Source organism: Equus asinus, chromosome 23 (genome assembly GCF_041296235.1).
Source record: "Equus asinus isolate D_3611 breed Donkey chromosome 23, EquAss-T2T_v2, whole genome shotgun sequence".
In the NCBI taxonomy this organism is placed as follows: Eukaryota; Metazoa; Chordata; class Mammalia; order Perissodactyla; family Equidae; genus Equus; species Equus asinus.
The window spans coordinates 31,035,028-31,048,812 of NC_091812.1; the positions used below are offsets into that span (position 1 = coordinate 31,035,028).

General features: G+C 41.0%; 1 protein-coding gene across 1 annotated transcript in view; it reads right to left on the reverse strand.

The window, feature by feature from the left end:
* The window catches only part of TMC1 (transmembrane channel like 1), a 130,107-nt gene that overhangs the window by 46,773 nt on the left and 69,549 nt on the right, over positions 1-13,785 (reverse strand). The window contains exons 7-8 of the mRNA XM_044766619.2: positions 13,183-13,289; positions 10,252-10,350 (exon numbers count right to left, since the gene is read on the reverse strand). Of these exons, the coding sequence (XP_044622554.2) occupies positions 10,252-10,350; positions 13,183-13,289 (206 nt within the window). The remainder of the gene's footprint in view (positions 1-10,251; positions 10,351-13,182; positions 13,290-13,785) is intronic.

Here is a 13,785-nt window from a genome sequence, read left to right on the forward strand (position 1 = left end):
GAAAGGACCTGGACATCCCTTTTGAAAAGATTTCAAAGCGCCTCATCTCCACATACATAAACATTACAACCTGACATTTTTTTCTAATTCATAATGACACTATTGGGATTAACACATCTTCAAAATAACATGAAAGGAGAACGTAGACACATAACAAGCATCTGGTGAGCTTGTTAGGCACAGTAGCTACTGGAGCAGCTAGCTCGTCTGGTGTATGTACCATTCAATACATGTTCAATGGCTGGCACTTCATAAATATTAGATCATAACCAAAAGGTGTAAAGGTCCTTTTTTTGGAAATCCTGACTATTTCACAAAGCTTTCTTCAGTTTGCCTATTACTACATATGCAGTCAAGCAAACAAATGAAAGAGGTACTATTGAAGAGCACAAGTTTAAAAAGCTTTATCCAATCCATCTTAGCACACTGAAGGGCAGCTTTAAACACTAGTTGAAAGGCTTAAAAGAGGAACACTCCTCCCCTTCCACCCAGTGGGCCCATCACACTCCACACATCTTTCTCCTTCCCTTGAAACTTCTCGGCAGACATCTGGAAGTGACTAAAAAGCAATGACTCCTAGCCCAGCCATGGTTCTATTAGCTTTCCTCATCAGCATGTAAGGCTTTCCCTTACGGAGCTCTCTCCCATCCCAAAATCTGTGACAGAGAAACCACAGTCAGAGCCAAGTCTCAAACGAGCACAGAAAATTCCCTTTCCACTCTGGGTTCCACACTTGTGCATCATCCATTAAGACTCTAATTTCTGTTCGACTGCTGCAGCTGGTCTGGTCCATAGTCACTGACACATTTCCACAAGAAAGAGAATGTTTTGATGCTGTGGTTGCTAGGAATCAACTCATGCATTTATTTATCTAACTAACGTTTATTGAGGACTTGCTGCTTGCCAAATACTATACATAAATGGAGTAGGAGGCCCCCTAAAAAAGTTCTGCATGCAAAATAGCCCCTCCATAACTGTTTGCCACTTGAAATTATATTAGAACTCCATCCCTTTGTGTTTCCCATGAATATAAATACTCACTATGAAAGACAACATTCTATCCCCAGGATGATAAATGAGTTTCATTGTCCTTAGCAACTCTTTTTAGTTTATAGTAACTATAAGACCATTATTTTGAAAAAAAAAATCTTTAAGTCAAAACTGGTGGGAAAATAAGACATAATTTCTGAAGGTATGTGAAAGAGAAGTGGTACCACATTAGTCGGGGTATATTTCTACTGTTCTCTAAGCTGTTATCAGTCATTTATACCTTAGTGTTAAAGAAAGTTTCAAGTGTGGATGAAAGGTAGGGAATGACATCACTTCATATCTGATAGAGTGGGACACAGGAGAGAAGCAAGACATGAGAAGGCTAACAATACCCAAAACAAACCTCGCCTAACTTCACAAGAATAGCAGCCAGCCTGGCACTTGTGGGATATATGCTGAGATCCAGCCCATGGCCGCCCTCCTTCTCTCCAGCCAGACTCGCCAAGCTTCCGCCTAATGCTTTGCTCACTCTGAGTTTCCTTTTCTTTTGCTACAACCTAGATCTAGAGTTTTAGAACTGATGCCATATGGCTCTGAGTGAGCAAGTATGTAGATTACAAAGAAGAAGGTAAGCTAAGCCTTAGCAAACCTTCTAATTTTCTGTAGAGGGAATAAACTTCTACCTGTCTATAGGACCAGAGGCAGTGAACTTTGACCCTCCAAAAGCTATGAAGGAGAAAATTCCTTTCGGTGCCCATCCATGAATCAGTGCCCTTCTCCCTCTGCCCCCTTCCTAGCCAGCTGGTATCCCATTCCCCTTTATAGCTTGTGGATACCATGCTCTCAGTGTCAGAGCTCCCTCTGCCTGTTTTCTTGTCCCTCCGAGTAATGGGCATTTTTCATGAGCTAACTACCCTAAGTAGCCATTTAAGAAAGAAATATTTATTAAACATCTATCATGTGCCAGGCATTGTGCTAACCCTTTTCACACACAATCTCATTTTTTTTATACCAGCCTGCTGGATAGGTATTAATACTACTATTTTACACACAATAAGAGGCTTAGAAGAATTGTCTAATATTCTTCTAAGAGCACATGGCAGGATTCAAACCCAGGTCTGTCTAAATCCCATGACTGACTTCTTGTCATTAGGCCACACTGCCTTTTTAATTGTGCTGGCTTCTGTAAAGAAGACCACCATTTGCCTTTGGTGCCATAGTCCACGTCCACAAGGGTGGGAATTCTAGATCCTCTGCCCAATGCCTGTTACACATCTGACTCCACTTGGGTGACCCACAGTACAAAAAACTTAAAATTTTTTTGAACTCAGTCCATTAAAAAATTTCCCCCTGGAGAGTGACATCAGCATCATGGCGGAGTGAGTTCTCCTGGCTATCTCTCCCCTCCACAACACCACAAAAAGGATATTCATACTCCAACAGAGGACATCCACACAGCACAAAAGATGTCTGAGAGACCCACACAGCCATACTTCAGAGGGTGGAGAGGCCAGAGCCCCCCTTGAAGGAGGTGGAAGGGATAAGAGAAAACTTAGCTTCTTCCCCAAAAGTCTGTCATCTGGGACTGCACATGGCCTCCAAGAGGGAAGGAATGGGAAAGAGGATGCCCATTCGTGGGAACATAAAAGATTTCTGAGGTCCCTCACAGCCTAGGGGGAAGCCCTCTACTGGGATGAAATCTATTGCAGGGGGTGACCTCATCAAGCCAACACCCCAGGAGAGCAAATAGTGAGATCAGAGCAAGTAAGCCTTTGAGAGTATGCAGAAGAAAGTGCCCATCCCCCCACATACCCAGCACCAACTCTAGTACCAGGGATCCCAGCGGGACACAAAGGGCTCAGAATATGTGGTTCTTGACCTGACCCAGTGGTGATAGGTGATAACTGCAATCAAATAATACCAGGATGTGAAAGAACAAAGCCAATTCCTCTAGCAGTATCAAAAATTATATTAAATCTCTAGATCAGAAAGAAAAATAACAAATACTCAGAAATCAGTCCTGAAGACACAGAAATATGTAATCTAAATGACAGAGATTCCAAAATAGCTATCATCAAAAACTCAGTGTGTTAAAAGAGAATGTAGAGAAACAATTCAACAAGTTCAAGAGCTGCTTCACAAAAGAGACTGAAACTATAAAGAAGAATCAATCATAAATATTGGAGATGAAAGACACAATTGATGAGATAAAACAAAAGATGGATTCCCTGAACACTCAAGCAGACATCATAGAGGAGCAAACCAGCATAATCGAGGGTAGACATATTGAAATGCTCCAGATAGAGGAGGAGAGAGAACTAAGACTAAAAAGACAGGAAGAAAGTCTCCAAGAAATATCTGACTCAGTTGGGAAATGCAACTTAGGAATTATAGGTATTCAAGAGGGAGAAGAGAGGAAAATGGAGCAGAAAACTTGTTCAAAGAAATAATAGCAGAGAAATTCCCAAACCTGGGGAAGGATATAGAAATCCATGTGAAATACTTTAGCATTATCTATTTAAAAAGGAGTTTTTGAATAAATAAAAATACAAAAACATGTGGAAAAAATGTTGAAACTACTTGGAAAAAATGAATTGAGTTCAGAAATTTTCAATCCCGTATGAGCAGCATACATTTTATTTCTAATATTTAAGATTAATGAATGTAATTAATTTAAAGTACAATTTTTAAGCAAATAATACCTATTGGAGATATATGATATGGAACATAAGATAGAGCTTTTACTGAATTGCTTTCAAATGTTTGTAAATTTAAACAATCTATTTGTCATAGCAGATGTGTTAGACTCATAATTTGGTGCTATTTGTTTGTAGTATAGATTAGAATTTCACAGGTTCCGAGGTTCTAATCTAACTCAATGGCTCAGCTTTAATCTATTAGGTTGGCAGCCAAGATTTAGATATCAGCAAATTTCTACTAGGCAAATCGAGTGCTCCCAAACAATCTTACTCTCTCACCTGGACATATTGATAGGCTCTTCCTTGATCTCACATTCATCTTGCCCTTCTCCAACCTGTTGACCTTTTCAAAATCCAAGTCTAATAATGCCACTACCCACCCACCACCCACTTAAATTACTTTTGATTGCTCTGACAAAAAAAAATAATTATTATGGCCTAGATTCTAGAAGGTCCCACATGGTTTGATGCCCTTCTATCTCTCCAATGCCGTCTGACCCTGATGCTCCTTTACATTCTGAGCTTTAGCTTTGCAAGCCATCATTCGGTCCCTTGAATAAGGCAACTCTCTCTCACCACAGGGCCTTTGCACTTGCTGTTCTCATTACCTAGAATGCTTCCTCCTTCTCTCAAATTGGGAGCTGTACTGACTCTTGAGAGCCCAATTCAAATGTTACTTTCTCAGAAAACGTTCTCCTATTATCTACCTCCCTTAGTCCATAAACCAGTCTAGGTTCTCTGCTGTACATTCTCTTAACGCTGTTTACCTTTCCTTTAAGCACTTGGCACAGTTGCAATTACATTTGTTTTCATGATTATTTGATTGCTCTACTAGACTTTAAGTTCCTGAGGGCAGAGACCTTGTTGGATTTTGCTCACCTTTGCTTAATGCCTGACGCACTACCTGGCTCCTAACAAATGCTCAATGAATGCTCACTGAATTCATGAACAGAAGATTAATTTCCATGATCCCATCGAAAGAAGGGATGCTGTTTTCATGTTGTAAGTATGGCATCAGGGGCACAGGCATCCCAAACTTTTGCAAAAAGAAAGCTCATCTTTGGTTTGGCCAGGTGCAGCTAGAGGGAGGTGCTGAAAACTGGAAGTTGTTGCTGAAGCAAAGAAAGCCCTGATGGGACTGCAGAGCCAAGGGAACTGGTTCTCCATGTTTAGGAAAACAAAAAGATACCAAGAAAGCTAAACGCAGACCCTGGGATCTCTCCTATCACAAGCTATTGCTGAGTCATACAGAAGTCCGGGTTAAGAAGCCTATGAAGCAAAAGAAAGAACCTATGACCAAGAACAAATATGAGATGTTTCTTCTCTTCATCAAATCTCATGAGCCTATTGAACCAGAGGGACCTGCACTGGACATTGAGGAAGGGAAGCAAATATAGAAGCCAAGGATGGACAGCCCTTAGATACTGCCAATGCCGGGCCCCATGCATGAGCAACATCAGCCTCTGCTCAGTGAAGTCTTCAAACGAGTCTTACTACTAGACAGATGAGAAGATCTTCATCCCTTCCAATCTTATGATCTCCATTTCAGGGCAGCATCTTATCTCTGCGTGGACTTGGGAATCTACCAGCCTAGATTTGTCCCCAAGGAATTTAGCAGTCTGGCTTGGGGTCATACTTTTGTCCTTATCAAGGGATTATTTATAATCTAGGAGTTCAGTTTCAGCTGAGCCAGCCCTGAGCTAGGCTGAGACAATGGCTGTGGCAAAGAGGTCATGCTAGTGTATTTGAAGCTTGTTGAAACTAAATAACAACAACAACAGCAATAGCAACAGCAACAGTTCTGATCTAAGGTAAAGAAGCCAAGCCACATTTTCAGAGCCAAGAGACCGCCATAGCAGACATACAGGTGGGCTGCTCATTCAAAGACAACCTTCAACTGCCACCACTTTGGAGAGACCAAAATGGATTCTAATGTGTTCATCCTGAGACCCATCCCTGCAGGTGGCCCCAGCCAATGACTGAGCATGGTAAGGAATACTAGAGCCAGGTTATTCCTGAGTGACATGGGACTCCTCCAAAGGACATCCTTGCTTGGAGTGATCATTAGCCTGGCCAAGACGTTCTTCAGAACTGTACTGCAGTCTGAGACTCTTCCTACAGCAATATTTCTTCCCTGTCTCCTTTCACAGGTGTCAGATCTGCTTTGCCATCTGAAGACTCTCCCTACCTCCCCACCATTCTCCTCTTTCTTGTTTATAGGTATTTCCCCCCAAATTTCTCCTGCATCTAATACTGCTTTGGTGTCTACTTCTCAGGAAACCTAAAATGATTCACCCCTCCATTAGGGCTCCTTGAAAATAAAGATGCATTTGAACTACTGAAATAATCCTAAAATAAAAGATACATTATTCCATATGTGAATCACAAAAATATCTCTCCTAAATGTGGCCAGCACAATAAGAGATGAAGGCCCTTAGGAGAACTGAGATACGTCTGAGAGGAGATGCTCTTACTTTGGGAGATCATTACTTAAAAGAACTGCTGATGCTGGTAAAATAAGAAACTGAACTGCTGTTTGTTAACATTCAGAATGTCTGTGACCGTCTCCTTGAGACAGTCTCTTCTCAAGGATGAGATGTGGTCGAAGTGGGCAGGGCAGAGGAATAGGCTTGGGAGGATATGTTAGAGCGAAACAAACAATTTGACAATAAAGTCAATCATACTTTAGTTTGAATTTTAGTGCCTCCTCTAATTATCTGTGCTGTCTTTGGCAAACTAACCTCTCTGAGTCCCAATCACCTCAACGATAAAAAGATTACTGATCTTCATCTCAAAGTAGTGTTATGAACATAAAATTTGATGTATGTACCTGCTTAATACCTAAAAGATGTTCACTCGCCTCTCCTACCCCTTCTAGGGCTTCCTCCAGCTCCCGCATCTCTGATGACCAGCAGAAAAGGGGAGGCAAAGTTGACTCACCATCTATCCATATGCAATGTACAAGATGCCCTGAAACTGGAAAACTAAATGCATTTCCCTTTATTCACAACTCAAGTCTTTACCCATATGATCTCACCATCTGATATCATCTCAAGCTCCATCCAGAATCCACCTCAGTTCTCCCTTCCTGTCCCTTACAAGAATATCAAAGCTGTAGTGTCTCTTCGTCTTTATCATTCCTTTGTCATTCCTGTGTCTCCAAGTATCTTGCCAACAAAGACATACTCTTCTTACTGACTTAAACTCACTTTTCTAATGCCACTGCTTCAAATAACACCATTTCTGCCAATCTGATTCATAGCATACATATCAGACAGTCTCTCAATGTCTTAATATTTTAATAAAATGTATTTTCCTCCTGATCCGTAAGACCCATCACTAGGTACTCACTAAAAGGATCGAAAATATGGTGCTTCGTAAATTGTGACTTTGACATGCCATAAGACTGGCTGACCTTGCATATGTCAAATGGTACTTGACTACTATTAATTAAAGGGAATTTGGATGGGTTGTGATACATGCTTATAAGTAACAGAGCATGGAGCCCCAGCAGGGTATTTCCACAGGGGTCCAAAGGGAAGTTCTAAGGTTCCAACGTGAAACTCAACAGAGAAGCAGCTCCTCACACCCTCTCCCACCTCCACCCCAAAGGTTTTCTGACCTTCTCATCCTATAGGCTCCTCTACCACAATAGGTCATGTTTGCATTTATTTTACGGTGTTCTGTAAATTTTTTTCTGCCTTTCTTCACTTGCATCTCTGTAGAATTGCTTAGCTAAGCTGGCACATTAACCTTTTTAGATGCAACAAACCAACCCATGGCCCAATTAGACTGTTCTGGCACCAGTCATCTCTGTCCTGGGCCTGAAACTTGTCTTTTTTTCCTAGCATCTCTGGACTCCTTGGAAGTGCAGAATTCTGAGTTTTCAGGGATGTCAAGGGCATTTGGTCAATGGTTTCCTCCATGGCACCATGAAAGATGAAACGCTGGGCTGTCCACTTAGATCTTCTTATATTACAGAGTGGGCACCCCTTTGAGGTAACTGTTCAGAGGATCAAGTAAAGAACCCAGGCAAGAGTAAATATCAAACCTTTCTATTTGAGAAGCTAATTTGGGAATCGCATGTTTGTTATTAAAGGTGAAAATGGGATCCAACTTTTTCAACTCCTTCTCCCTTTGTGAGATAGATAGAGGATTCAATGGAGTCAGTCTGTGTTCCAGAAAGAGTCAGTGAGAAGACTGTTGGAAATTATGACAGAGAAATTACTGACGTGATACAGGACACAGGAAGAGCACTAGATTAGGAGCCACTTATTAGCCATAAGACCCTAAACACTTTTCTGTGACTCAAAGTTTCCCTAACTTTATAATGTGGAATGTGGGATGGAAGACCTCTAAGAGCACTTCCATCTCTAAAAATCTCTTATTTTGTGATACATGCCAAATAATTGAGTGGTTACAGTATGCAGAAAGAATAAGAAAGGCCATAAGTGAATAACATGACTTTAATGACTTTCTTATTTTTTCTTGACCTTTTAATATTCTCTCATTGCCTTAATTGTTTTTTTAGGCAGACCTAGAATTATAAAGAAAAATGAATATCCTAGGATACTCTGGTTTCTGTCATCCTCTAGCCACCTCCAAACAGTATTTCACCAAAAAGGACATGAGAGATCTGTTGAGGACAGTAACAAAATCTTGGTGAGCCCACTTAATGCCCAAACCCTTTCTCCTAGCTCCCTCCTGTACTCACTGCCTAGACTCTCTAATCCACCCCTTAGTAACTCTCCTACAGACACCTTCCTCTTCATCTTCCTCCACTGGTTAATATCTTTCAAATCTCAAATGGATATTTTTTTCCAAAACTTCTTATTTCAGTTAGTTGACAAACTTATAAATGCTTAAACTTCAGAAATATATGTTTAAAAATCAAAAGGCCTTTTGTTCCTTTTTTCGCTTTTTCCTCTCTCTGGTATGACTAAAACATCAGAAAATGCCAATGATACATTATTAGTTTTTGTTCATATTAACCAGACTGGGAGTTTATTATCTTGCTATCAGAGGAAGAGAATTAGAAATAAAAATATTTTCAAGGGACATAGCAATAAATTATTTGAAATTTAAATGAGGGAGTGGGAGAGAGAGATGGAAGAAGTAAGAAGTGATAGGAGGGAGAAACAAAAGATAAGTAAAATCTAACTCAGAGGCCATGTCCTTGATGAAGTGCAGACCCTCCCAAGCAAAATTAACAACCACATCCTCATGGCTGCCCAGTAGATTTTCTTCATTTTGCTATCTTAGCGCACAACATATGGTATACTATTTGCCGATGTATCTTTCTTCTGTCCTGAGTACCTTGAGGTCAAGAATTATGTCACATTCATCTTTGTAGAGCCAGTGCATGTTTATACTCAATAAATAAATGCTGAATTGAAATGAAAATTTCAAGTGTTGGGGGTGATTTAAGATTCCAAATGCCACAAAGTCAGAGCTGCTGCTATGCCCTATGCTTATTCTATAGCTTGACTGGGAACCTTTCTTAAAGTTTATGTTTTCTGGTACTGTGCACATAAATTAATTTCTATGGTTCTTATCTCAAAGCTCTAGAAATCCTCCCCCTTACTCTGGATTTTCAGTCAACAAGATTCATTAAGCCTCTGTTGGTTGAGTATTATGTTAGACGCTTCAAAGATGTTGCAGATGCAACCTTCTCTTTAGGAAGCTCACAACTTAGCGGGGTGGAGGGTAGAATTCAAAACATCCATGAAATATACATATCAACGCTGTGAACATGAAAACTATTGATTCTTTTTCTGTCCTTCCTTCATTCCCCAGGCTACATAAAATTTTATTCTCACTTGCTACTCTTCAAAAATTCTTCGAATTATCAATTCTCCAATCTCCACCTTGTTATTTTCTCATTCCATATACTTTCAAACAGCTCTAATCTGATCACTATTTTAAAAACAATGTGTGGAATTGAATAGTTATCTCAGGCTTGAATCACACTCCAAAATGATTTTTCAATAGGCAGGAATGAGTCTCTGCCATGGCAATAATCCCCCACACAGGACAGCTCAAAGACTAACGCTTATTTTAGTATTACAATGGAGTAATGCTCATTTGGGTCCCACAATTGAGTGATACTCATGTTAGTATTATTTGAAAGTTAGAATATAGTGCTTAATATTTAGCTTTATTTAGTATTGACTATTTGGTAATACTAACTAGACTTGTTTAGGAAGTGAAGAGGTTAATATGAAATGTATAAGCTCTAATTCCCTCAGAATCCAACATGATTTTCCAAAAAGCACATGTGCAAACTCTTCTTTTGTTCTCTTCCAAAGTCAGAGATAAGAATATTTGCTTCAAGTCTTTGACCTCTGAGCTCACATTCATTCAGTAATCTATATTCCCATTTAATCACATTATCATATTCCTAAATCCTATTCACTTTTTTTTTCTTTCTTTTTTTTTTTTTAACTGAAGGCAGCAACATCTATCTTAAAACCTTCATCCAGTCCTGGAAGAGGAGGCCATGGGGTTTCAGAGAGTAAGGAAAAATTCATTCTCTTACCAAGAGAGCCCTGTAGACACTTACATTGAAGTCGTACAATACACCAAAGTTCGCTGCAGAGGCCTCTTCAGCTCTGGGAACTGTTTTTCTAGGTAGACTGCCATACGGCAAACCCCAGAGGTACTACATGGAGAAACAAAGAAAGCAGTTAATAATTGGAAACAAAATCTGAGTCACACATGGGATCACAAATGGTTTTATTTAAAAGCACTTATGAAACTTTTCATGGGGACTCTGTGGGTCTCCACGTGGGGTCCCATTTTCTGGGAGTCGACTACTAAATCCCGGGTTAAAAGCAAAGAAAGTGCTAAGGACCCCGCATGCCAAGTTCAGTGGATGGACCACCAGCAGTTGGGCCAACCACATTGCCCAGAGGCTTGCTGAGAAGCCCCAGTACCCACCACCACTGCCAAACTGGTCTCATTGAGAGGAGGTCTGGAAAGGAAAGAGGTGGCCATTTGAGGGACTACAGTTTTTAAGAAAATTATACTACCCATGTCTTCATATGGGAATACCCCTTAGAGGTGGGCGTGGAGGGAGATTTTTCTCCCTCATGTCAAGGAAGAGAGGAGTCAAGAGATTAACTCATGGAATTTGAGCATGTCATCTATGAGGGAAGATTGCACCCTGATTATAATATCTGCTTCACCACTAATTCGGGTTTACTGTCCTAACCTCATGCTACCAGATTAGGAGAGAAGTCATCAGGGGCAAAGTCAGCCAGTGAGGGCACAAGAGTAGGGTCATACCAGCCGGCTTGGTGAGAACTGGAAAATCACCCTTCTAGCCCCAGGGCAAGCATATGGCTTGCCAAGCAGATGCTGCTGCTTCTGTGAGATGAAAACTTCCCTTCCCTGGGCCTGGGGGTGGAAGGATGAATGTGGATGGAAGCCCAGGTGCAGAGCTTGACTGGGCAAGGGCTGGAAACCAACTCCTACTCTTTCCCTCCACACAAGCTGCTGGCTTCTGGGGCAGCTTCCTGGTTTCTTGGAACTGAATAGAACAGAGGGTGGGTTCTGCCCATGCGATCTTGCCCCAGAGTTGGGGGCCACAGAGGACAGAGGAGATTAGGGTCTCAGGCTTGTCCAAGGACATAGTTTCTTTGGTCAAAAGGGCAAATGCATCAGAGGAATGCTGAGTGAGGCTGCTAGGTGGAGATGGCTGAAAAATGTAGCCTTGTTGCCCGAAGATGCCCAGTCCTGCCCTGTGGTGGTCCTGTAAAATTAGTATACAGGGTGCCCGTCCTCTTTTGTTCTTTTGCTGGAGTTGGTAATCATTGCCCAGAAAACAGGATGCCCCTCAACATCTAACACAGCCTCTCATCCCAAACAAACATGCTTCCTAGTTCTAAGAATAAATCCAATCGAACACATATTAGCTCCCTCCACTATATGTTAGGCATTCCGTGATTTCATACAGTTGGAACGAATTAGCTACATCCTTTCATTTTCTCCACATGGAGGCAGCATGGTGTGGGGGAAAGAGAAAATGCAGCTGATCAAACTCCACTACACCCTACATCTGACACTAAGGGCGTCATAGTAGCCGGCGATGGAGTTTCAGGTTTCCTTAGAGATATCAGCAAAAATAAAGCTGCAGTTAATTTGAAATGGATGGAATACATGCATTCTGCTGCATTTCCTGAAAGTTTTTGCTTAGGAAATGGACTCTGCAGGACCTCTGATCTATATCCACTGTCTTCTCTGAGCCCCATGACCGTAGAACTCCAGGAATTATCTCGAGGATTATAAAAGTAGTGGTTTAGGGTGCAAAATCTTGCGACAAAAGATAGAATCATGAGTCCTAGTCTCAGATCAGCTTAAAACAAAAAAACTCACTCTGAGCCGTTAGCTAAGTCCAATAAGCATTATCTGACTCAGTTTCACATTTTTAAAACGGGGGAAGAAAAACTCTTCTATAGTCTACCTCATAAATTTGTTGTGAGGGTCAGTAAGTCAATGAAATGAAAGTGCCTTGCACTATTAAAAGCTAAAGCTCTTTATGAATGGAAGGCACTATTAGTATTATTGTGCTCATGGGGAGGCTTGATCCAGAAACTGGCCTTGAAATGAAACTAGGGGGATAAAAAGTTACTCAAAACACTTAATTTTGGCTGTTGTCAATGCTTTATTGAACAAATTGGCTTTGAAATATTGATACGTGAAAAGACCCCTTGTAGCTTAAATAATGTCTGACCCAACTTTTGTATGGTACCATCCATAGAGGTCAGAGTCATTTAACTTCTAATGGGAGAAGACCCCAACCTCAGTCTTGCTTCTTGGCCCTAGCTGGTTGACTCTTTTCCCACATCTGCCCAAAGCTTTGTCTTCTTCTTCCATCTGGACCCACTATCTGTTTTACTCTCCTCTCTGACCTTGGTCTGAAGAGACCTCATCAAACTCCACCCCATGCCACCCCACTGTGTGTGTGTGTGTGTGTGTGTGTGTGTGTGTGTGTGTGTCTGTCTGTCTGTCTGGGTTATCTTACTTTATATATCAAAAAAATTTGCTCACTTTGTGCTTCTTCAGACAGACAAGCAGGATGTCTTGAGTTGTGTTAAGAAGCATTTCTTTCAAAGCAAAGTTGGCGAAATAAATAAATGCAAGTCCCTGGATGTCAAAGCCTTCCTCTTGAGCAATTAATGTTTGGGCACAGGGACCACCTTGGGAATGATAGAAGCCGTGACGCTTTCCACATAAAAAGTCCATTTAAGCATACACATGGCATTTTATATATGATTTCAAGAGGTTCACCTACCCTTTGGAGCAAAAATTAAGACCTTCAGCCCATGGGCACCATTCTGAACATTAACCTTGTTACAAATATTATGACTCTAAGTGAATGTAGTCAGTCAGTCATTCTACTCTTAAAGAAGAGAAGAGAACTTTTCTAAGAGAGTGATCACACAAGAAACTTGTGTCAGCATGTTTTGTAAACTGGAAGTCAGAACCTCACCTCTGGCAACATGATGAGGCCGAATGTCAGGATAAACATAACCATATTGACTCCATACATCCATCTCAAGAACAGGAAGTACGAGGCCACCGAGGACCCAAACTGACCTATTAAAAAGAAAATTAAAAGGTTGAAAGAGAGGTCAAAAAAAATTAAAACAAAGCAAAAGCCATGTCTCGGTGCCTTCCAAAATACGTCTGCTCATTGCAGCACAGTGGTTCTCTCCACATTTACAGTGTCTACTATTCTTTTTTTCTATCCAGGAAGAGAAAATGTGAATCCGATGAAAGTCCTCTCTGTCACGTAGCTGTAGTTGTATAGAATGACACTGACTCACCCAAGGGAAAGCTGTCTTTTGTTTAACAGCTTGAGTTGCAGTTTGAAGAGCCCATGTTATTCCTTGAGTTAACGGAGTTAAGTGAGTAAATATATGTGAAGTGGTTATTATAGTGCCTGGCCCGTAGTTAGCTATCGTTATAATTATAACTACTGTGCTTCCTCTTCCTTTTCCTCAGGCGACAATACTTTTCTCAGAAAAGCTTACCTCACTCTTTATGGCTGTTTATCCTACAGACCATCCTCTGCTGTCTGCCTGCAGCACTG